General features: G+C 44.7%; 1 protein-coding gene across 1 annotated transcript in view; it reads right to left on the reverse strand.

Moving 5' to 3' along the window:
* Nucleotides 1-1,402: 1,402 nt before the first annotated feature.
* The window catches only part of LOC106588049 (asc-type amino acid transporter 1), a 62,071-nt gene continuing 39,591 nt past the window's right edge, over nt 1,403-23,882 (reverse strand). Inside the window, exons 5-11 of the mRNA XM_045708128.1 lie at nt 17,919-18,072; nt 16,212-16,335; nt 11,986-12,089; nt 10,616-10,712; nt 8,653-8,802; nt 7,155-7,332; nt 1,403-5,746 (exon numbers count right to left, since the gene is read on the reverse strand). Of these exons, the coding sequence (XP_045564084.1) occupies nt 5,643-5,746; nt 7,155-7,332; nt 8,653-8,802; nt 10,616-10,712; nt 11,986-12,089; nt 16,212-16,335; nt 17,919-18,072 (911 nt within the window). The 3' untranslated portion in view covers nt 1,403-5,642. The remainder of the gene's footprint in view (nt 5,747-7,154; nt 7,333-8,652; nt 8,803-10,615; nt 10,713-11,985; nt 12,090-16,211; nt 16,336-17,918; nt 18,073-23,882) is intronic.

Consider the following 23,882-nt stretch of genomic DNA (forward strand, 5'->3'; position numbering starts at 1 on the left):
ATAGTAGAGATACCACTGATGATAGTAGAGATACCACTAATGATAGTAGAGATACCTACCACTGATAATAGTAGAGATACCACTGATGATAGTAGAGATACCACTGATGATAGTAGAGATACCACTGATGATAGTAGAGGTACCACTGATGATAGTAGAGATACCACTGATGATAGTAGAGATACCACTGATGATAGTAGAGATACCACTGATGATAGTAGAGATACCACTGATGATAGTAGAGGTACCACTGATGATAGTAGAGATACCACTGATGATAGTAGAGATACCACTGATGATAGTAGAGATACCACTGATGATAGTAGAGATACCTACCACTGATGATAGTAGAGATACCACTGATGATAGTAGAGATACCACTGATGATAGTAGATTTACCTACCACTGATGATAGTAGAGGTACCTACCACTGATGATAGTAGAGATACCATTGATGATAGTAGAGATACCACTGATGATAGTAGAGATACCACTGATGATAGTAGAGATACCTACCACTGATGATAGTAGAGATACCACTGATGATAGTAGAGGTGCCACTGATGATAGTAGAGATACCACTGATGATAGTAGAGATACCTACCACTGATGATAGTAGAGATACCACTGATGATAGAGATACCTACCACTGATGATAGTAGAGGTATCTACCACTGATGATAGTAGAGATACCACTGATGATAGTAGAGGTGCCACTGATGATAGTAGAGGTACCACTGATGATAGTAGAGATACCACTGATGATAGTAGAGATACCACTGATGATAGTAGAGATACCACTGATGATAGTAGAGATACCACTGATGATAGTAGAGATACCACTGATGATAGTAGAGGTGCCACTGATGATAGTAGAGATACCACTGATGATAGTAGAGATACCACTGATGATAGTAGAGATACCACTGATGATAGTAGAGATACCACTGATGATAGTAGAGATACCTACCACTGATGATAGTAGAGATACCTACCACTGATGATAGTAGAGATACCACTGATGATAGTAGAGGTGCCACTGATGATAGTAGAGGTGCCACTGATGATAGTAGAGGTGCCACTGATGATAGTAGAGATACCACTGATGATAGTAGAGATACCTACCACTGATGATAGTAGAGATACCTACCACTGATGATAGTAGAGATACCACCACTGATGATAGTAGAGATACCACTGATGATAGTAGAGATACCACTGATGATAGTAGAGATACCACTGATGATAGTAGAGATACCACTGATGATAGTAGAGATACCTACCACTGATGATAGTAGAGATACCACTGATGATAGTAGAGATACCTACCACTGATGATAGTAGAGGTACCTCTATGCACACATAAACACACACAAATAATTTTGGAAAATATAAATATCACTTTTGTTTTTCCACAATTATATTTAATAAGCTATTATTGTTATCCTCATACATTTTATATTATTTTACAAAACAGAAAAGTTCACCAAAAATTACACCATTGTTACTGTACGTGTGTATAGCATGTATCACAAGACGTCGGAGGAATGCGATGTTTACCATGAATCCCTGACACTTTTACTTTACACAAATATTTACACTGTTGTGTTGAGCTAACCATGCGCCTCACTGTGGGAGAGCTGGAAGGAAACTGCAGAAAAACACATAGACATGTTTTACAGTATTAGGAAGGAAACTGCAGAAAAACACATAGACATGTTTACAGTATTAGCATTGAGGGTGTGGGTGTGTTCCCGAGTCACAATGCCCGGAGAGGTTTTTTTTAACATCTCAGGCTAGCTCGTAAATATGACGTATTGTAATCTTCTGAGATGTGCATCATGACTGCAAAAACAGACCACCTGGAACACACCCAGTGTGTGTGTGAAGCAGCAGACCCACACCGTTCATGGAGAAGTCCTGGTGAACTCCACAGCATGCAGAGGAAAGTAGAGGAGGAGGGACACACAGAGACTGTAGAGGAGGAGGAGGGACACACAGTGACTGTAGAGGAGGAGGAGGGACTAGGGACACACAGTGACTGTCTGTGAGACCAGAAATGGACAGCTATTGTATAACCAGAGCCATATCTTTAGCCTGATATTGGGCTCTGTGTGTGTGACTCTGTGTAAGGCCTTTAAGACACATGCATGGTCTGTAACATCTGTAACAGTATAGCTAGTTACTCACACAGAGGACAAAACAAGGATTTCATGCTGTTATGTTTGTGAGAATGGGAATATGCTTCCACAGTGGGTGGAATATGCTTCCAGTGAAGCCATTTTTGAAAGTACCGTCTGGAACACAGCGAATTAGATAAGGAAGTGGATCCAATTCTGAAAGTACCGTCTGGAACACAGCGAATTAGATAAGGAAGTGGATCCAATTCTGAAAGTACCGTCTGGAACACAGCGAATTAGATAAGGAAGTGGATCCAATTCTGAAAGTACCGTCTGGAACACAGCGATATTAGATAAGGAAGTGGATCCAATTCTGAAAGTACCGTCTGGAACACAGCGAATTAGATAAGGAAGTGGATCCAATTCTGAAAGTACCGTCTGGAACACAGCGAATTAGATAAGGAAGTGGATCCAATTCTGAAAGTACCATCTGGAACACAGCGATATTAGATAAGGAAGTGGATCCAATTCTGAAAGTACCGTCTGGAACACAGCGATATTAGATAAGGAAGTGGATCCAATTCTGAAAGTACCGTCTGGAACACAGCGATATTAGATAAGGAAGTGGATCCAATTCTGAAAGTACCGTCTGGAACACAGCGAATTAGATAAGGAAGTGGATCCAATTCTGAAAGTACCATCTGGAACACAGCGATATTAGATAAGGAAGTGGATCCAATTCTGAAAGTACCGTCTGGAACACAGCGATATTAGATAAGGAAGTGGATCCAATTCTGAAAGTACCGTCTGGAACACAGCGATATTAGATAAGGAAGTGGATCCAATTCTGAAAGTACCGTCTGGAACACAGTGAATTAACTCTGTGGACTCATCATTTCATAATGATTGGCAGTGCTGTTTATAGGCAGATGGGCAGGAAGCGTCCCTTGGTATTAGTGGCATAGTTACTTACCCCTCTGCATTTAAAAAAAAACCCTGCAGAGAGATTCAAAGTGCAAAACCTCAGTCCTCACTATCTAGTGTTGCAGGCTATAAAAAGGCAATAAAAAGCATGAACATTCCTAGGCTTTGTTCCTAACGGTACCCTATTCCCTATGTAGTGCACTACTACCCTATTGACCCTGGTCAAAAGTAGTGCACTACTACCCTATAGACCCTGGTCAAAAGTAGTGCACTACGTAGGGAATGTGGCGCCATTTGAGGCGCACGTCTAGTATGGAATCCCAAACACTGTTTTGCATAGACTAAAATGACTTCCAGAGAGTTTTCAATAGTTTTCAATCTCCTCTCGTCTTTTCAGGAGTTTTCAATAGTTTTCAATCTCCTCTCGTCTTTTCAGGAGTTTTCAATAGTTTTCAATATCCTCTGTTATCTTTTCAGGAGTTTCACTAATTGTGGACATTGTACTTGTGCGTCAATGTCAAAGTAACTATTGACTCTATGTACTTGGCGTCTGGTATATAAAAAAAAAGGCATTTAACTTAACATATTATATTGCCTTGTGAAGCAAGTCGATTGAAACAAGTTGACTAAGTGCTGCTGGGGTTTAGTTTGGAAGCTTTCCCTGCTGAATGCCTTGGGGCTTAACCGAAGCATCCTTCTTCTAGGAAGAGATAGAGAGAGACTATGGTGGTGTCAACGATGGCACCCTATTCCCTATGTAGTGCACAAAAGTAATGCACTATCAAGGGAATAGGGTGCCATTTGGGACGCAAGTGGTATCCCGTCAACACCAAACTCTAGAAGTTACTACAGGTCAGACCGTATCCCATCAACACCAAACTCTAGAAGTTACTACAGGTCAGACCGTATCCCATCAACACCAAACTCTAGAAGTTACTACAGGTCAGACCGTATCCCATCACCACCAAACTCTAGAAGTTACTACAGGTCAGACCGTATCCCATCAACACCAAACTCTAGAAGTTACTACAGGTCAGACCGTATCCCATCAACACCAAACTCTAGAAGTTACTACAGGTCAGTTACTACAGGTCAGTTACTACAGGTCAGTTACCACAGGTCAGTTACTACAGGTCAGTTACTACAGGTCAGTTACTACAGGGAAAAAAGCTCAGTGGAAGTCATAGGAAGTAGTAGGAAGTGCAGCCAAAGGAAAACCACTGCAACTACTACTGTACATCATGGAATAGTACACAGTTTAAACTTAATATCACCACAAAAATCAATAGGCCGCATCAAATAATTATTATAATTTTTTTTTTTTTAACTATCCCCACTTGTAAGGCACAATAAAATTGACAAAGATTAGACTCATTTCAAAAACAAATATCTCATAAAACAAAAGTTCCTTGAGTATGGTGTCTTGGCATTGGGAGGGTGTATCGACCAATACAACCTTTACTGATCCCTGATGCCCCTCCCACTAAACACAGCCTGGAGACAGCCTCTCAGAAGTACCAGGATGGAAGAGCCTGGAGACAGCCTCTCAGAAGTACCAGGATGGAAACTCTCTCTTTACTCTTGAGGAGAGACCCTTGTGTGGCCTAAAATAGTACTCTATTCCCTATGTAGTGCACTACTTTACACCAGGGCCCATGGTGCTTTGGTCAAAAGTAGTGCACTATCATAGGGAATAGGGTGCCAGTTGGGGATGCATCCAGGGAGTAGAAGGCAACGAACAGAAAGAGGTTTAAAAAGTTCCTGGTAGGCAGACGGATCAGGCCGTTCTGGCAGCTGTTAGATGGACGGAGAGAGAGAGGTGTTCAGTTGTTGTGTTTATCCGAGGCTGTGAGGGAGAGAGGTGTTCAGTTGTTGTGTTTATCCGAGGCTGTGAGGGGGAGAGGTGTTCAGTTGTTGTGTTTATCCGAGGCGTGAGGGAGAGAGATGTTCAGTTGTTGTGTTTATCGGAGGCTGTGAGGGAGGGGCTCGTTCAGTCGTTGTGTTTATCCGAGGCTGTGAGGGGGAGAGGTGTTCAGTCGTTGTGTTTATCCGAGACTGTGAGGGAGCTCGTTCAGTCGTTGTGTTTATCTGAGGCTGTGAGGGGGCTTGTCCAGTTGTTGTGTTTATCCGAGGCTGTGAGGGGGCTCGTTCAGTCGTTGTGTTTATCCGAGGCTGTGAGGGAGGGGCTCGTTCAGTCGTTGTGTTTATCCGAGGCTGTGAGGGGGCTTGTCCAGTTGTTGTGTTTATCCGAGGCTGTGAGGGAGGGGCTCGTTCAGTCGTTGTGTTTATCCGAGGCTGTGAGGGGGCTCGTTCAGTCGTTGTGTTTATCCGAGGCTGTGAGGGAGGGGGCTTGTTCAGTCGTTGTGTTTATCCGAGGCTGTGAGGGGGCTTGTCCAGTTGTTGTGTTTATCCGAGGCTGTGAGGGAGGGGCTCGTTCAGTCGTTGTGTTTATCCGAGGATGTGAGGGGGCTCGTTCAGTCGTTGTGTTTATCCGAGGCTGTGAGGGGGCTCGTTCAGTCGTTGTGTTTATCCGAGGCTGTGAGGGAGGGGCTCGTTCAGTCGTTGTGTTTATCCGAGGCTGTGAGGGAGGGGGCTCGTTCAGTCGTTGTGTTTATCCGAGGATGTGAGGGGGGTGATCTCTGACAGGTCTTCTTGGGGGAACACCACGAAACACAGCTTCTGACCCACGTAGGTCACACACTCTGGAACAGAACAGACAGGCAGCGAGGTCAGAGACGTATACAGTAAAATCACTGACTCCAACTCAACATGATAATGTTTGGGGGCGTCTTCTGGAAAAGCAGACTTGTACGGCCCTCTAGTGGTAGATCACAACTTCATGACAAAAAAAATGTCATTCTGCTGTAAGACACATATTCTGCAGATGGCAGCGTTTCATTCTGCTGTAAGACACTGATAAGGGAATTTATATGCTTAAAAGTAATGACTAAAGAATTCCACCCTGAAACGTAATTATGACATTATGTAACATATATAATGAATAATTAGACAAACGTAACTATTAGTAATCATTCGATTCTGTAACATGTATAATCAATTAGAACGATAAACTTCAGTCTAAAAAGGTTTGATCGAGACAAGTAGAAATGTGTGTGTGTGTGTGACTAAGAAAATACCGAGAACAATTAAACTGTGTATGACCTGGACCTGGCTAGAAACTTACGATAGGACAGGGAGTCCTTTCAAGGTTCCTCTAATCTCGGGGGGAATGGAACTGCCAGTTTGGTAGTGATAAACCATGGGGAAGGACGTGTTCGTGTGTATGTATGTGCGTAAGTAGGGAGTGAGTTATAAAATGGACTTCAGAACGTTCTCGTGAATAAACTGTACGAACCTTTCGCATAACCTGAGTCTTTGCCTAGTTATTATTAAACCCGGGGTCTTACAAACCTCGGGAATTAGTCAAAGCTTTAATAATTGTTAGTTATTATCAATGGGATTGAAAATTCTCGTGACAGACACATATTCTGCAGACGGCAGCATGTCACTCTGCTGCCTTATCGGTGTCGATGCAGAGACGGCAGACAATCATTCTGCTGCCTTATCGGTGTCGATGCAGAGACGGCAGTATTTCATTCTGCTGCCTTATCGGTGTCGATGCAGAGACGGCAGACAATCATTCTGCTGCCTTATCAGTGTCGATACAGAGACGGCAGACAATCATTCTGCTGCCTTATCGGTGTCGATGCAGAGACGGCAGTATTTCATTCTGCTGCCTTATCGGTGTCGATGCAGAGACGGCAGACAATCATTCTGCTGCCTTATCGGTGTCGATGCAGAGACGGCAGACAATCATTCTGCTGCCTTATCGGTGTCGATGCAGAGACGGCAGCATGTCATTCGGCAGCATGTCACTCTGCTGCCTTATCGGTGTCGATGCAGAGACGGCAGACAATCATTCTGCTGCCTTATCGGTGTCGATACAGAGATGGCAGCATGTGACTCTGCTGCCTTATCGGTGTCGATACAGAGACGGCAGGATGACTGTGACTGTGGTTGTCTTACCTCCCTTAGTTGAATGACTGTAAGTTTGCTCTGAATAAGAGCGTCTGGTGACCTACATGGACAAGGAGTGGAGGAGTCACTCACCCACGACCCTGTAGACACATCTGGGCTTGTTCTTCCAGTGGACCCCCACGAAGTAGACGGGTACCCCGGTGAGCATGATGACGATCCCCATGCCACACACCACGGGCTCCGAGTACAGGCTGAACCCCAGCAGCACCGCCCAGAACACCAGGTAACTGATTGGGACCAACACACTCACCTGAAGGGAGAGGGGGAGGGGAGGAGAGGATAGAGGGAGGGAGGATGGGGGAGAAGAAAGAAGGGGAATGGGGAGAGGATAGAGGGAGGGGGGAGAGACGAGGGAGGATGGGGGAGAGGGAGGGGGAGAACGGGGGAGAGGGAGGACCGGGGAGGAGGGGGGAGGGAGGACCGGGGAGGAGGGGGGAGAGGATAGAGGGAGGGGGAGAGACAAGGGAGGATGGGGGAGATGGGGGAGAGGATAGAGGGAGGGGGAGAGACGAGGGAGGACGGGAGGAAGAGATAAAAAACCAATCGTAATACACCACAGCACAACGTCCGGTTTCCCATTCAGTAATAGAATGACCAGTTCATTTCCTGGTTTTCCATCAGTAATAGAATGACCAGTTCATTTCCTGGTTTCCCATTCAGTAATAGAATGACCAGTTCATTTCCTGGTTTCCCACTCAGTAATAGAATGACCAGTTCATTTCCTGGTTTCCCATTCAGTAATAGAATGACCAGTTCATTTCCTGGTTTCCCATTCAGGAATAGAATGACCAGTTAATTTCCTGGTTTCCCACTCAGTAATAGAATGACCAGTTCATTTCCTGGTTTCCCATGGTTTCCCATTCAGTAATAGAATGACCAGTTCATTTCCTGGTTTCCCATGGTTTCCCATTCAGTAATAGAATGACCAGTTCATTTCCTGGTTTCCCATGGTTTCCCATTCAGTAATAGAATGACCAGTTCATTTCCTGGTTTCCCATTCAGTAATAGAATGACCAGTTCATTTCCTGGTTTCCCATCAGTAATAGAATGACCAGTTAATTTCCTGGTTTCCCACTCAGTAATAGAATGACCAGTTCATTTCCTGGTTTCCCATTCAGTAATAGAATGACCAGTTCATTTCCTGGTTTCCCATCAGTAATAGAATGACCAGTTAATTTCCTGGTTTCCCACTCAGTAATAGAATGACCAGTTCATTTCCTGGTTTCCCATTCAGGAATAGAATGACCAGTTCATTTCCTGGTTTCCCATTCAGTAATAGAATGACCAGTTCATTTCCTGGTTTCCCACTCAGTAATAGAATGACCAGTTCATTTCCTGGTTTCCCATTCAGGAATAGAATGACCAGTTCATTTCCTGGTTTCCCCTCTCAGTAATAGAATGACCAGTTCATTTCCTGGTTTCCCCTGGTTTCCCCTCTCAGTAATAGAATGACCAGTTCATTTCCTGGTTTCCCCACTCAATAATATAATGACCAGTTCATTTCCTGGTTACGGTGTGCACTAGTAAATAGTTCCCAGATATAGTAGCACCAGATATAGGCCTGCTGTACCTTGATGGGTCGTAGCAGGTTGGGTCTCTTCCAGCGATAGTACAGCAGGCCAGCGATGGTCACTCCATAAGACAGGAAGTTAATAAAGGAAACATAGTTGATCAGGTTGTGAGTCTCTCCGATACACAGGATCACTATGGTGGCTCCGCACTGTGGAGGAGGAAGGAAACAGAGGTCAATGAATATAGACGTAACATACACTTTGGGAGACTATAACATTATACACAAAGATATATAGCACAGCCCTGGGGTTTAGGGCTAGTGCAGCCCTGGGGTTTGGGGCTATAGGAACTAGTGCAGCCCTGGGGTTTGGGGCTATAGGAACTAGTGCAGCCCTGGGGTTTGGGGCTAGTGCAGCCCTGGGGTTTGGGGCTGTAGGAACTAACATGGCCCTGGGGTTTGGGGCTATAGGAACTAGTGCAGCCCTGGGGTTTGGGGCTATAGGAACTAGAGCAGCCCTGGGGTTTGGGGCTAGTGTAGCCCTGGGGTTATGGGCTATAGGAACTAGAGCAGCCCTGGGGTTTGGGGCTAGTGTAGCCCTGGGGTTATGGGCTATAGGAACTAGAGCAGCCCTGGGGTTTGGGGCTATAGGAACTAGAGCAGCCCTGGGGTTTGGGGCTATAGGAACTAGTGCAGCCCTGGGGTTTGGGGCTATAGGAACTAGTGCAGCCCTGGGGTTTGGGGCTAGTGCAGCCCTGGGGTTTGGGGCTGTAGGAACTAGCATGGCCCTGGGGTTTGGGGCTATAGGAACTAGTGCAGCCCTGGGGTTTGGGGCTTTAGGAACTAGTGCAGCCCTGGGGTTTGGGGCTAGAGCAGCCCTGGGGTTTGGGGCTATAGGAACTAGTGCAGCCCTGGGGTTTGGGGCTATAGGAACTAGTGCAGCCCTGGGGTTTGGGCCTATAGGAACTAGCGCAGCCCTGGGGTTTGGGGCTATAGGAACTAGTGCAGCCCTGGGGTTTGGGGCTATAGGAACTAGTGCAGCCCTGGGGTTTGGGGCTATAGGAACTAGAGCAGCCCTGGGGTTTGGGGCTAGTGCAGCCCTGGGGTTTGGGGCTATAGGAACTAGAGCAGCCCTGCGGTTTGGGGCTATAGGAACTAGTGCAGCCCTGGGGTTTGGGGCTATTGCAGCCCTGGGGTTTGGGGCTATAGGAACTAGTGCAGCCCTGGGGTTTGGGGCTAGTGCAGCCCTGGGGTTTGGGGCTATAGGAACTAGTGCAGCCCTGGGGTTTGGGGCTAGTGCAGCCCTGGGGTTTGGGGCTAGAGCAGCCCTGGGGTTTGGGGCTATAGGAACTAGTGCAGCCCTGGGGTTTGGGGCTATGGGAAGCTAGAGCAGCCCTGGGGTTTGGGGCTATAGGAACTAGAGCAGCCCTGGGGTTTGGGGCTAGTGCAGCCCTGGGGTTTGGGGCTATAGGAACTATACACAGACTAGCAGAGTGGGAATAGGGGTGCAGTAATTTACACAGACTAGCAGAGTGGGAATAGGGGTGCAGTAACTTACACAGACTAGCAGAGTGGGAATAGGGGTGCAGTAATTTACACAGACTAGTAGAGTGGGAATAGGGGTGCAGTAACTTACACAGACTAGTAGAGTGGGAATAGAGGTGCAGTAACTTACACAGACTAGCAGAGCGGGAATAGAGGTGCAGTAATTTACACAGACTAGCAGAGCAGGAATAGGGGTGCAGTAACTTACACAGACTAGCAGAGCGGGAATAGAGGTGCAGTAACTTACACAGACTAGCAGAGCAGGAATAGGGGTGCAGTAATTTACACAGACTAGTAGAGTGGGAATAGGGGTGCAGTAACTTACACAGACTAGCAGAGTGGGAATAGGGGTGCAGTAACTTACACAGACTAGCAGAGCGGGAATAGGGGTGCAGTAATTTACACAGACTAGCAGAGGAATAGGGGTGCAGTAACTTACACAGACTAGCAGAGCGGGAATAGAGGTGCAGTAACTTACACAGACTAGCAGAGCAGGAATAGGGGTGCAGTTTTTCAGGTGGATCATGGCCAACAGGTAAGGCAGGTGACCCTCTCTGGCTCCAGAGAAACACAACCTGAGGAGGAGATAAAGGGACAATAGCGTTTGGTGTGTTTGCAGTTGGTCGGAGGGTGATGCTAGCAACACCAAGGGGTTGTGGGTTGGATTCCTGCAGCGCTACACCACAGATACGCTATGAATGAAGTGGACTGTATATTGATTTGGGGTTATGAATGAAGTGGACTGTATATTGATTTGGGGTTATGAATGAAGTGGACTGTATATTGATTTGGGTTATGAATGAAGTGGACTGTATATTGATTTGGGTCTATGAATGAAGTGGACTGTATATTGATTTGGGGCTATGAATGAAGTGGACTGTATATTGATTTGGGGTTATGAATGAAGTGGACTGTATAATGATTTGGGTTATGAATGAAGTGGACTGTATATTGATTTGGGTTATGAATGAAGTGGACTGTATATTGATTTGGGGTTATGAATGAAGTGGACTGTATATTGATTTGGGGTTATGAATGAAGTGGACTGTATATTGATTTGGGGTTATGAATGAAGTGGACTGTATATTGATTTGGGGTTATGAATGAAGTGGACTGTATATTGATTTGGGGCTATGAATGAAGTGGACTGTATATTGATTTGGGTTATGAATGAAGTGGACTGTATATTGATTTAGGTTATGAATGAAGTGGACTGTATATTGATTTGGGGTTATGAATGAAGTGGACTGTATATTGATTTGGGGCTATGAATGAAGTGGACTGTATATTGATTTGGGTTATGAATGAAGTGGACTGTATATTGATTTAGGTTATGAATGAAGTGGACTGTATATTGATTTGGGTTATGAATGAAGTGGACTGTATATTGATTTGGGGCTATGAATGAAGTGGACTGTATATTGATTTGGGTTATGAATGAAGTGGACTGTATATTGATTTGGGTTATGAATGAAGTGGACTGTATATTGATTTGGGTTATGAATGAAGTGGACTGTATATTGATTTGGGTTATGAATGAAGTGGACTGTATAATGATTTGGGTTATGAATGAAGTGGACTGTATATTGATTTGGGGCTATGAATGAAGTGGACTGTATATTGATTTGGGTTATGAATGAAGTGGACTGTATATTGATTTAGGTTATGAATGAAGTGGACTGTATATTGATTTGGGTTATGAATGAAGTGGACTGTATATTGATTTAGGTTATGAATGAAGTGGACTGTATATTGATTTGGGGTTATGAATGAAGTGGACTGTATATTGATTTGGGGTTATGAGGTTATGAGAACCACTGACTATATATATTACGAGACTATGAGTACCTGGAAGAAGTGAAGAGGTAGCCGTTGATTCCTCCGAATGTCGACAGAGCTACAGAGATGGGCATCACCCAGGAGAATATGCCCAGCAACTTCTCACCAAATGTCTGTAAAAAAAAACATTCAACAATCATTAAAACAACCCTTTAAAACAACCACAGATAGTTAACTGTTAAATAACCACACAAAAATCACATAACATTTTATTTGTTTATTATGGATCCTCATTAGCTTTAACAGAAGCAGCAGCAGCTTCTCTTCCTGGTGTTTATTATGGATCCTCATTAGCTTTTACAGCAGCAGTAGCTTCTCTTCCTGGTGTTTATTATGGATCCTCATTAGCTTTAACAGAAGAAGCAGCAGCTTCTCTTCCTGGTGTTTATTATGGATCCTCATTAGCTTTAACAGAAGCAGCAGCAGCTTCTCTTCCTGGTGTTTATTATGGATCCTCATTAGCTTTAACAGCAGCAGTAGCTTCTCTTCCTGGTGTTTATTATGGATCCTCATTAGCTTTTACAGCAGCAGCAGCTTCTCTTCCTGGTGTTTATTATGGATCCTCATTAGCTTTTACACTACGTGGAAATAAAGGAGGACCGAGCACACCCCCATTCTCATCGACGGGGCTGTAGTGGAGCATGTTGAGAGCTTCAAGTTCCTTGTTGTCCACATCACCAACAAACTATCATGGTCCAAGCACACCAAGACAGTCGTGAAGAGGGCACGACAAAACCTATTCCCCCTTCAGGAGACTGAAAAGATTTGGCATGGGTCCTCAGACTCATTACACCTTTACCCCTTTACCACTACCTACAGTATACTGCTGTTACTGTCTATTATCTATCCTTTACCCCTACCTACAGTATACTGCTGTTACTGTCTATTATCTATCCTTTACCCCTACCTACAGTATACTGCTGTTACTGTCTATTATCTATCCTTTACCCCTACCTACAGTATACTGCTGTTACTGTCTATTATCTATCCTTTACCCCTACCTACAGTATACTGCTGTTACTGTCTATTATCTATCCTTTACCCCTACCTACAGTATACTGCTGTTACTGTCTATTATCTATCCTTTACCCCTACCTACAGTACACTGCTGTTACTGTCTATTATCTATCCTTTACCCCTACCTACAGTATACTGCTGCTACTGTCTATTATCTATCCTTTACCCCTACCTACAGTATACTGCTGTTACTGTCTATTATCTATCCTTTACCCCTACCTACAGTATACTGCTGTTACTGTCTATTATCTATCCTTTACCCCTACCTACAGTATACTGCTGCTGTTACTGTCTATTATCTATCCTTTACCCCTACCTACAGTATACTGCTGTTACTGTCTATTATCTATCCTTTACCCCTACCTACAGTATACTGCTGTTACTGTCTATTATCTATCCTTTACCCCTACCTACAGTATACTGCTGTTACTGTCTATTATCTATCCTTTACCCCTACCTACAGTATACTGCTGTTACTGTCTATTATCTATCCTTTACCCCTACCTACAGTATACTGCTGTTACTGTCTATTATCTATCCTTTACCCCTACCTACAGTATACTGCTGTTACTGTCTATTATCTATCCTTTACCCCTACCTACAGTATACTGCTGTTACTGCCTATTATCTATCCTTTACCCCTACCTACAGTATACTGCTGTTACTGTCTATTATCTATCCTTTACCACTACCTACAGTATACTGCTGTTACTGTCTATTATCTATCCTTTACCCCTACCTACAGTATACTGCTGTTACTGTCTATTATCTATCCTTTACCCCTACCTACAGTATACTGCTGTTACTGTCTATTATCTATCCTGTTGCTTAGTCACTTTATCCCTACCTATATGTACACATCTACCTCAACTACCTCGTACCCCTGCACATCGACATCCTGTATATAGCCATGTTATTACCTCATACCACTACACATTAACTCAGTACTGGTACTCCCTGTATATAGCCATGTTACTACCTGGTACTCCCTGTATATAGCCATGTTATTACCTGGTACTCCCTGTATATAGCCATGTTATTACCTGGTACTTCCTGTATATAGCCATGTTATTACCTGGTACTTCCTGTATATAGCCATGTTATTACCTGGTACTTCCTGTATATAGCCATGTTATTACCTGGTATTTCCTGTATATAGCCATGTTATTACCTGATACTTCCTGTATATAGCCATGTTATTACCTGGTACTCCCTGTATATAGCCATGTTATTACCTGGTACTTCCTGTATATAGCCATGTTATTACCTGGTACTCCCTGTATATAGCGATGTTATTACCTGGTACTCCCTGTATATAGCCATGTTATTACCTGGTACTTCCTGTATATAGCCATGTTATTACCTGGTACTTCCTGTATATAGCCATGTTATTACCTAGTACTTCCTGTATATAGCCATGTTATTATATATTATAGCCATGTTATCATAGCCATGTTATTATAGCCATGTTATTGCCTGGTACTTCCTGTATATAGCCATGTTATTACCTGGTACTTCCTGTATATAGCCATGTTATTACCTGGTACTTCCTGTATATAGCCATGTTATTACCTAGTACTTCCTGTATATAGCCATGTTATTGCCTGGTACTTCCTGTATATAGCCATGTTATTACCTGGTACTTCCTGTATATAGCCATGTTATTACCTGGTACTCCCTGTATATAGCCATGTTATTACCTGGTACTTCCTGTATATAGCCATGTTATTACCTGGTACTTCCTGTATATAGCCATGTTATTACCTGGTACTCCCTGTATATAGCCATGTTATTACCTGGTACTTCCTGTATATAGCCATGTTATTACCTGGTACTCCCTGTATATAGCCATGTTATTACCTGGTACTTCCTGTATATAGCCATGTTATTACCTGGTACTTCCTGTATATAGCCATGTTATTACCTGGTACTTCCTGTATATAGCCATGTTATTACCTGGTACTTCCTGTATATAGCCATGTTATTACCTGGTACTTCCTGTATATAGCCATGTTATTACCTAGTACTTCCTGTATATAGCCATGTTATTGCCTGGTACTTCCTGTATATAGCCATGTTATTACCTGGTACTTCCTGTATATAGCCATGTTATTACCTGGTACTCCCTGTATATAGCCATGTTATTACCTGGTACTTCCTGTATATAGCCATGTTATTACCTGGTACTTCCTGTATATAGCCATGTTATTACCTGGTACTCCCTGTATATAGCCATGTTATTACCTGGTACTTCCTGTATATAGCCATGTTATTACCTGGTACTCCCTGTATATAGCCATGTTATTACCTGGTACTTCCTGTATATAGCCATGTTATTACCTGGTACTTCCTGTATATAGCCATGTTATTACCTGGTATTTCCTGTATATAGCCATGTTATTACCTGATACTTCCTGTATATAGCCATGTTATTACCTGGTACTTCCTGTATATAGCCATGTTATTACCTGGTACTTCCTGTATATAGCCATGTTATTACCTAGTACTTCCTGTATATAGCCATGTTATTATATATTATAGCCATGTTATCATAGCCATGTTATTATAGCCATGTTATTGCCTGGTACTTCCTGTATATAGCCATGTTATTACCTGGTACTTCCTGTATATAGCCATGTTATTACCTGTTACTTCCTGTATATAGCCATGTTATTACCTATTACTTCCTGTATATAGCCATGTTATTGCCTGGTACTTCCTGTATATAGCCATGTTATTACCTGGTACTTCCTGTATATAGCCATGTTATTACCTGGTACTTCCTGTATATAGCCATGTTATTACCTGGTACTTCCTGTATATAGCCATGTTATTACCTGGTACTTCCTGTATATAGCCATGTTATTACCTGGTACTCCCTGTATATAGCCATGTTATTACCTGGTACTTCCTGTATATAGCCATGTTATTTCCTGTATATAGCCATGTTATGACCTGGTACTTCCTGTATATAGCCATGTTATTACCTGGTACTCCCTGTATATAGCCATGTTATTACCTGGCACTTCCTGTATATAGCCATGTTATTTCCTGTATATAGCCATGCTATTACCTGGCACTTCCTGTATATAGCCATGTTATTACCTGGTACTTCCTGTATATAGCCATGTTATCGTTACTCATTGTGTATTTATTATGACTTTATTATTAAGTGTTATTACTTTTTGCTGTTATTTTATTTCTAGATGAATTCTCACCACGGCCACGGCGTTGGATGCCAACAGCTCTTCGGGGGTCATGGAGGAGAAGTATGCGATGTTAGTCAGAGTGTAAACTAACGTCACCAGGGGAATGGATATGTAGATAGCCCGGGGCAGGTTCCTGTAAAGATAGATAGTTAATATGTCAGTCAGACTGTAAACTAACGTCACCAGGGGAATGGATATGTAGATAGCCTGGTTCCTGTAAAACAGTACATTATATTACAGTAGGTTCCTGTAAAACAGTACATTATATTACAGTACATTATATTACAGTAATATAGTACTGTAATAATATATTAAAGTAATATGTAGATAGCCCGGGGCAGGATCCTGAGATTAGAAACATATTTTACAGTAATATACCAAGTTCCTGTAAAACAGTACATTATATTACAGTAATATAGTACTGTAATAATATATTATAGTAATATGTGGATGGCTAGGGGCAGGTTCAACTCATTAGACAGCAGTGAGACAGTCAACAGTGAGACAGTCAACAGTGAGACAGTCAACTCGTTAGACAGCAGTAAGACAGTCAAATCGTTAGACAGCAGTGAGACAGTCAACAGTGAGACAGTCAACTCGTTAGACAGCAGTGAGACAGTAAAGTTAATGAATATAATTTGAGCATGGGAGGCAATAAGGAAAAAGCTGCAACATGAAAACACGTAAAGTCAATATACTACTGGATGACAACAGCTGCTCTTCCACTTTCCACCACTAGGTGGTGCTATGAGGACACAGTCCGTTGCGCTCCGATTCTCCACCCTCCTCCTGAAGTGTGCACTTGGAAAATTCCCTACGGCTAATGTTTAGAGCAGACCAATGCTTTGAAATTCATGACAGGGAGTGTGCAATTGCACACATTGTTAGAAGGGTAAACACTTGGTTCGTAGCCTAAATCTAGAGGTCTATACTGATTAAATTGGGACGCAGCCTGCATCTAGAGGTCTATCCTGATTAAATTGAGACGCAGCCTGAATCTAGAGGTCTATCCTGATTAAATTGAGACGCAGCCTGAATCTAGAGGTCTATCCTGATTAAATTGAGACGCAGCCTGAATCTAGAGGTCTAGAGGTCTATCCTGATTAAATTGTGACGTAGCCTGAATCTAGAGGTCTATCCTGATTAAATTGAGACGCAGCCTGAATCTAGAGGTCTAGAGGTCTATCCTGATTAAATTGGGACGCAGCCTGAATCTAGAGGTCTATCCTGATTAAATTGGGACGTAGCCTACATCTAGAGGTCTATCCTGATTAAATTGGGACGCAGCCTGAATCTAGAGGTCTATCCTGATTAAATTGGGACGCAGCCTGAATCTAGAGGTCTATCCTGATTAAATTGGGACGCAGCCTGAATCTAGAGTTCTATCCTGATTAAATTGGGACGTAGCCTGAATCTAGAGGTCTAGATTAAATTGGGACGCAGCCTGAATCTAGAGGTCTAAAGGTCTATCCTGATTAAATTGGGACGCAGCCTGCATCTAGAGGTCTATCCTGATTAAATTGGGACGCAGCCTGAATCTAGAGGTCTATCCTGATTAAATTGGGATGCAGCCTGAATCTAGAGGTCTATCCTGATTAAATTGGGACGTAGCCTGAATCTAGAGGTCTATCCTGATTAAATTGGGACGTAGCCTGAATCTAGAGGTCTATCCTGATTAAATTGGGACGTAGCCTGAATCTAGAGGTCTATCCTTACTTGCGTGGCTCGACCACCTCCTCGGTGACGTAGTTCAGGAAGTTCCAGCCGCTGAAGGCAAAGGAGGCCTGGAGGAAAGCCAGAGCTATCTGCCCCACAGACGGGTCCCGTGTGAATTCAAACGCCTGGCTGGGTCTCAGAGCATCATAGTGACCTGGTGGGAGGGAGGGAGGGAGGGAGGAGGGGTGGGAGGGGGAGGGAGGAGAGGGAGGGAGGGGAGGGAGAGGGTGGGGGGGAGAGAGGGAGGGAGGGAGGGAGGGAGGGAGGGAGGAGAGAGGGAGGGAGGGAGGGAGGGAGGGAGGGAGGGAGGGAGGGAGGGAGGGAGGGAGGGAGGGAGGGAGGGAGGAGAGAGGGAGAGAGGGAGGGAGGGAGGGAGGGAGGGAGGGAGGGAGGGAGGGGAGGGAGGGAGGGAGGGAGGGAGGGAGGGAGGGAGGGAGGGAGGGAGGGAGGGAGGAGGGAGGGAGGGAGGGAGGGAGGGAGGGAGGGAGGGAGGGAGGGAGGGAGGGAGGGAGGGAGGGAGGGAGGGAGGGAGGGAGGGAGGGAGGGAGGGAGGGAGGGAGGGAGGGAGGGAGGGAGATGGAGACAGAGCGAGAGAGAGAGAGACAGCAGTGATTAAGATTTTACTGATGAGGATTGCTTCTGAAATAACACACACACACACATCACCAGCCCTCAGTACAGTGTAATGTGGTCATGAATGCTGTCGTCCCCTTCATTCCAATAGGATGAAAGAGTTGTGACGGCAACTACACTAGTGATTCCCATCATGTGACCAGACTGAGACCTTCAGTATCCAGGTGCTCGTTACAATCTGGGACGTGATTCCTATCCAGACAGACCACTTCCTGATCACACTGTGTTTAATGGCAGACAGACCACTTCCTGATCACACTGTGTTTAATGGCAGACAGACCACTTCCTGATCACACCGTGTTTAATGGCAGACAGACCACTTCCTGATCGCACTGTGTTTAATGGCAGACAGATCACTTCCTGATCACACCGTGTTTAATGGCAGACAGACCAATTCCTGATCACACTGTGTTTAATGGCAGACAGATCACTTCCTGATCACACTGTGTTTAATGGCAGACAGACCACTTCCTGATCGCACTGTGTTTAATGGCAGACAGACCACTTCCTGATCACACCGTGTTTAATGGCAGACAGACCACTTCCTGATCACACTGTGTTTAATGGCAGACAGACCACTTCCTGATCACACTGTGTTTAATGGCAGACAGACCAATTCCTGATCACACTGTGTTTAATGGCAGACAGACCACTTCCTGATCACACTGTGTTTAATGGCAGACAGACCACTTCCTGATCGCACTGTGTTTAATGGCAGACAGACCACTTCCTGATCACACCGTGTTTAATGGCAGACAGACCACTTCCTGATCACACTGTGTTTAATGGCAGACAGACCAATTCCTGATCACACTGTGTTTAATGGCAGACAGACCACTTCCTGATCGCACTGTGTTTAATGGCAGACAGATCACTTCCTGATCACACTGTGTTTAATGGCAGACAGATCACTTCCTGATCACACCGTGTTTAATGGCAGACAGACCACTTCCTGATCACACTGTGTTTAATGGCAGACAGACCATTTCCTGATCACACTGTGTTTAATGGCAGACAGACCACTTCCTGATCACACTGTGTTTAATGGCAGACAGATCACACTATGTTTAAAGGCAGACAGACCACTTCCTGATCACACTGTGTTTAATGGCAGACAGACCACTTCCTGATCGCACTGTGTTTAATGGCAGACAGACCACTTCCTGATCACACCGTGTTTAATGGCAGACAGACCACTTCCTGATCACACTGTGTTTAATGGCAGACAGATCACTTCCTGATCACACTGTGTTTAATGGCAGACAGACCACTTCCTGATCGCACTGTGTTTAATGGCAGACAGACCACTTCCTGATCACACCGTGTTTAATGGCAGACAGACCACTTCCTGATCACACTGTATTTAATGGCAGACAGACCACTTCCTGATCACACTGTGTTTAATGGCAGACAGACCACTTCCTGATCGCACTGTGTTTAATGGCAGACAGATCACTTCCTGATCACACCGTGTTTAATGGCAGACAGACCACTTCCTGATCACACTGTATTTAATGACAGACAGACCACTTCCTGATCACACTGTGTTTAATGGCAGACAGACCACTTCCTGATCACACTGTGTTTAATGGCAGACAGACCACTTCCTGATCACACTGTGTTTAATGGCAGACAGACCACACCGTTGGACTGATGTGATATTTAAAAAAGGGGAGCACGTTCGGCTCACACTTTGTCTCTCTCTGGTTTCTACGAATTCTTTCCCACGTCAGTCTGGAAGATTAGCTGAGTCAACAGCACTGCTTCCTGGGATACACAGCCAGGTCACAAACGCTGGCTCTCTGGCTGCCTAAAATCCAGCCCACAACGGAATGAGGTCCAATGTCTGTATGTGTCACGCCCTGGCCATAGAGAGGGTTTTATTCTCTATTTTGGTTAGGCCAGGGTGTGACTAGGGTGGGCATTCTATGTCCTTTTTTTCTATATGTTTTGTATTTCTTTGTTTTGGCCTGGTATGGCTCTCAATCAGGGACAGCTGTACATCGTTGTCTCTGATTGGGAGCCATACTTAGGCAGCCTGTTTTCCTTTGGGTTTTGTGGGTAGTTCATTTCTGTTTAGTTCTAGTTCACCTGACAGGACTGTTTGGCTGTCAGTTTTGTTTATTTGTAAAGTGTTAATTTTTTCCCCCATTAAATGACAAAGATAAACAAATTCCACGCTGCACCTTGGTCTCTTCACAACGACGGCCGTTACAGTATGTTTGATTCAGACCTACGAACGCTCCTTCTCTTAAAGCCTTGTTCACACTCCGTGTTTTAGTGCTCAAATCAGTTTGGTTTTTCAAATCCGTTTCGGGAATACTAACTACCGTCTAAACAGAAAGTTACAAAGTGATCGAACTCAGATCTGTGTGTGTGTGTGTGTGTGTGTTCAGACTGTCGTCATTTTGCTGTACACAGCTTACGCTAGTTGTCACGGTAACGGCGTGCGTGTGTGTGTGTGTGTGTGCGTGTGCGTGCGTGCGTGCGTGCGTGTGTGTGTGTGCAGCGGTGTTGGCTGCTTGGTGGTGGTTGTGCTTCCTCTCAGGTCAGAAGTTGGTATGTAAACAACAAGCTAAAGTGACAACAATGCCTACCATGGACGTTTCCCAGTTGCTTTGCACGTTCACAATTCACACGGTGTAAGAACTTTTCAAAACAGGTCCTTTTGTTTTTGGGGGGGGGGGCTAGCTATCTAGCTAGCCGTTTAGTTTGCTACCACACATTCACTAATTTGTTTGTAAACAATTAACAAGCGAGTTAGCTACCATGTGTTCTTGTCAAACTGTTAACAGACTAACAAGCAATTGGTAAGTTAACAATCTTAAAAACCACTTGAGGGCTAAAAAAATAAATAAAAATCAGATTTGATCGTTCAGATTAAAATCGCACGGCCAGGAATCAGATTTGATCGTTTAGATAAAAGTCGCACGGCCAGGAATCAGATTTGTATCTGATTTCAAACCATTATGCAGGTGGTTTGAAATGTGGCTTGAAATATCTGATTTCATGTGATTTTTGGCTGTTCAGACTGCAGGGAAAAGATCAGATTCAAATCGGATATGCAAAAAAAAAAATGATTTGAGTCAGTTCAAACTGCTAGTGTGAACAAGGCTAAACTGTCTCTGTCTGCCTCTCTATCTGCTTCTCTGAGTGCCTCGTTCTGCCTGCAACTGCCTCTCTGCCTCTCTCTGCAACTGCCTCTCTCTCCGTCTGCCTCTCTCTCCGTCTGCCTCTCTCTCTGTCTGCCTCTCTCTCCGCCTGCCTCTCTCCGCCTGCCTCTCTCCGCCTGCCTCTCTCCCTCCCAAAACTGGACAGGTCCCAGTGATTGTATGATAGTGTTAGCGTTAGCAAGACAGACAGTCAATTTCCCCTTTTCATCTCCCACCTCTACGAGGCAGCAGCCGCCAGGCCAGGAGCAGGAGGGAGCAGCAGGGAGCAGGAGGGAGCAGGAGGGAGCAGGAAGGAGCAGGAGGGAGCAGGAAGGAGCAGGAGGGAGCAGCAGGGAGCAGGAAGGAGCAGGAGGGAGCAGGAGGGAGCAGGAAGGAGCAGGAGGGAGCAGCAGGGAGCAGGAGGGAGCAGGAAGGAGCAGGAGGAAGGGTTGTTAAGGGAGTGTTTACTCCCAGGTGATTATTGATCTGAGAAACTGATTGAGGGAAGCCTCCTGACGTGGCAGGATTCATATCGGATGTATTTCTGGTTTTCTTTTTGGACAGGATCAGATCTGCCTGTTGTATAATATTGTTTTGTTTAACCATTTGAACATGGATAAGCTACTTGGTCTGGTCCAATACGGAGTCTCAGCTGAACTGCCCTGGACTCTAGCCTTCCCTGTGGCTCAGTTGGTAGAGCATGGTGTTTGCAACGCCAGGGTTGTGGGTTCGATTCCCACGGGGGGCCAGTACAAAAAAAATAATAAAATGAAAATTAAGAAATGCATGAAATGTATGCATTCACTACTGTAAGTCGCTCTGGATAAGAGCGTCTGCTAAATAAATGAAAATGAAATGACTCTGGTAAGTCATCATCCACACCAGGGGTTAGCGAGAGTCTCTGTGATTCAGGTCGTCTGAAACAGAAGCGTCGAAGATGTTTTATAACTAACCCAAGATAAACCACAGCCTGTCGTTTCCAATGGGAGTAAATGAATCATAGTGGGCAGAGCCAAGAACGAGCTAGAGAGGGTTCTGTTGGTGCATTCTAGCATGTATTTGCATATTTCTATTAAGGTAACGCCTACTCTGTGAAGTGAACCGTGTGAAATAACTCGATTCGCCCTTTCCACTCTTTCTGAAGAACGACATTTTTTTTGTTGAAACTTTGACAAAGAGTAAAGTCTACAAAACTTAGTCCACTCTGTTCGTAACAGACTAGAGTTTTGGAAACAGAAAAAAACTGTATTGAGATCAAACGTTTCATCAATGAGAAAACGTACAGAATGTCGACCAAAATAAAAATCCATCTCCACGCCATTTTCTTCCCCCCAAACTGCCAGCCACTGGTCTTCCTCTCATCACCATATTTGGTAGTGAACGGAAAAGCCAACCAAAACGCTTCACATCTACTATACATTCGGTGAAATATCTGGTCTCGCTGTGTACCATCTGTGGTCGTGTCTAGAGAGACACGTCCACCAGGTGGCAGCAGAGACTATTCATTTCCTGACCCCTGTCACGTGACCTGAGGTTAACGACTGTAATCGGTTACGGGCGAGGAGCTGCTACCCAGAAGCAGATGAAACTCACATTTATCCTGTGATTCGGAGACAGACAATTACAGGGAGCAGCTGGCAAGTGAGAACAAAAAGCGACTCTATTCGTGACTCTGAGATTTCCTTTTTGGGGGTAAAAGTGAAGGCTTTAAGAATGTTTAACTTTAGTTTATCAGAGGGGTAAAATTACACGTGTCCCCCCTCAGCTGTGGAGTGGGGGAACCAGCTGTGTAGTGGGGGAACCAGCTGTGTAGTGGGGGAACCAGCTGTGTAGTGGGGGAACCAGCTGTGTAGTGGGGGAACCAGCTGTGTAGTGGGGGAACCAGCTGTGGAGTGGGGGAACCAGCTGTGTAGTGGGGGGGTGAACCAGCTGTGTAGTGGGGGGTGAATCAGCTGTGTAGTGGGGGGTTAATCAGCTGTGTAGTGGGGGGTTAATCAGCTGTGTAGTGGGGGGGTTAATCAGCTGTGTAGTGGGGGTTGAACCAGCTGTGTAGTGGGGGGTTGAACCAGCTGTGTAGTGGGGGTTGAACCAGCTGTGTAGTGGGGGGGTTGAACCAGCTGTGTAGTGGGGGGTTGAATCAGCTGTGTAGTGTGGGGGGAATCAGCTGTGTAGTGGGGGG

This window comes from Salmo salar, chromosome ssa26 (assembly GCF_905237065.1).
Source record: "Salmo salar chromosome ssa26, Ssal_v3.1, whole genome shotgun sequence".
NCBI classification, from domain to species: Eukaryota; Metazoa; Chordata; class Actinopteri; order Salmoniformes; family Salmonidae; genus Salmo; species Salmo salar.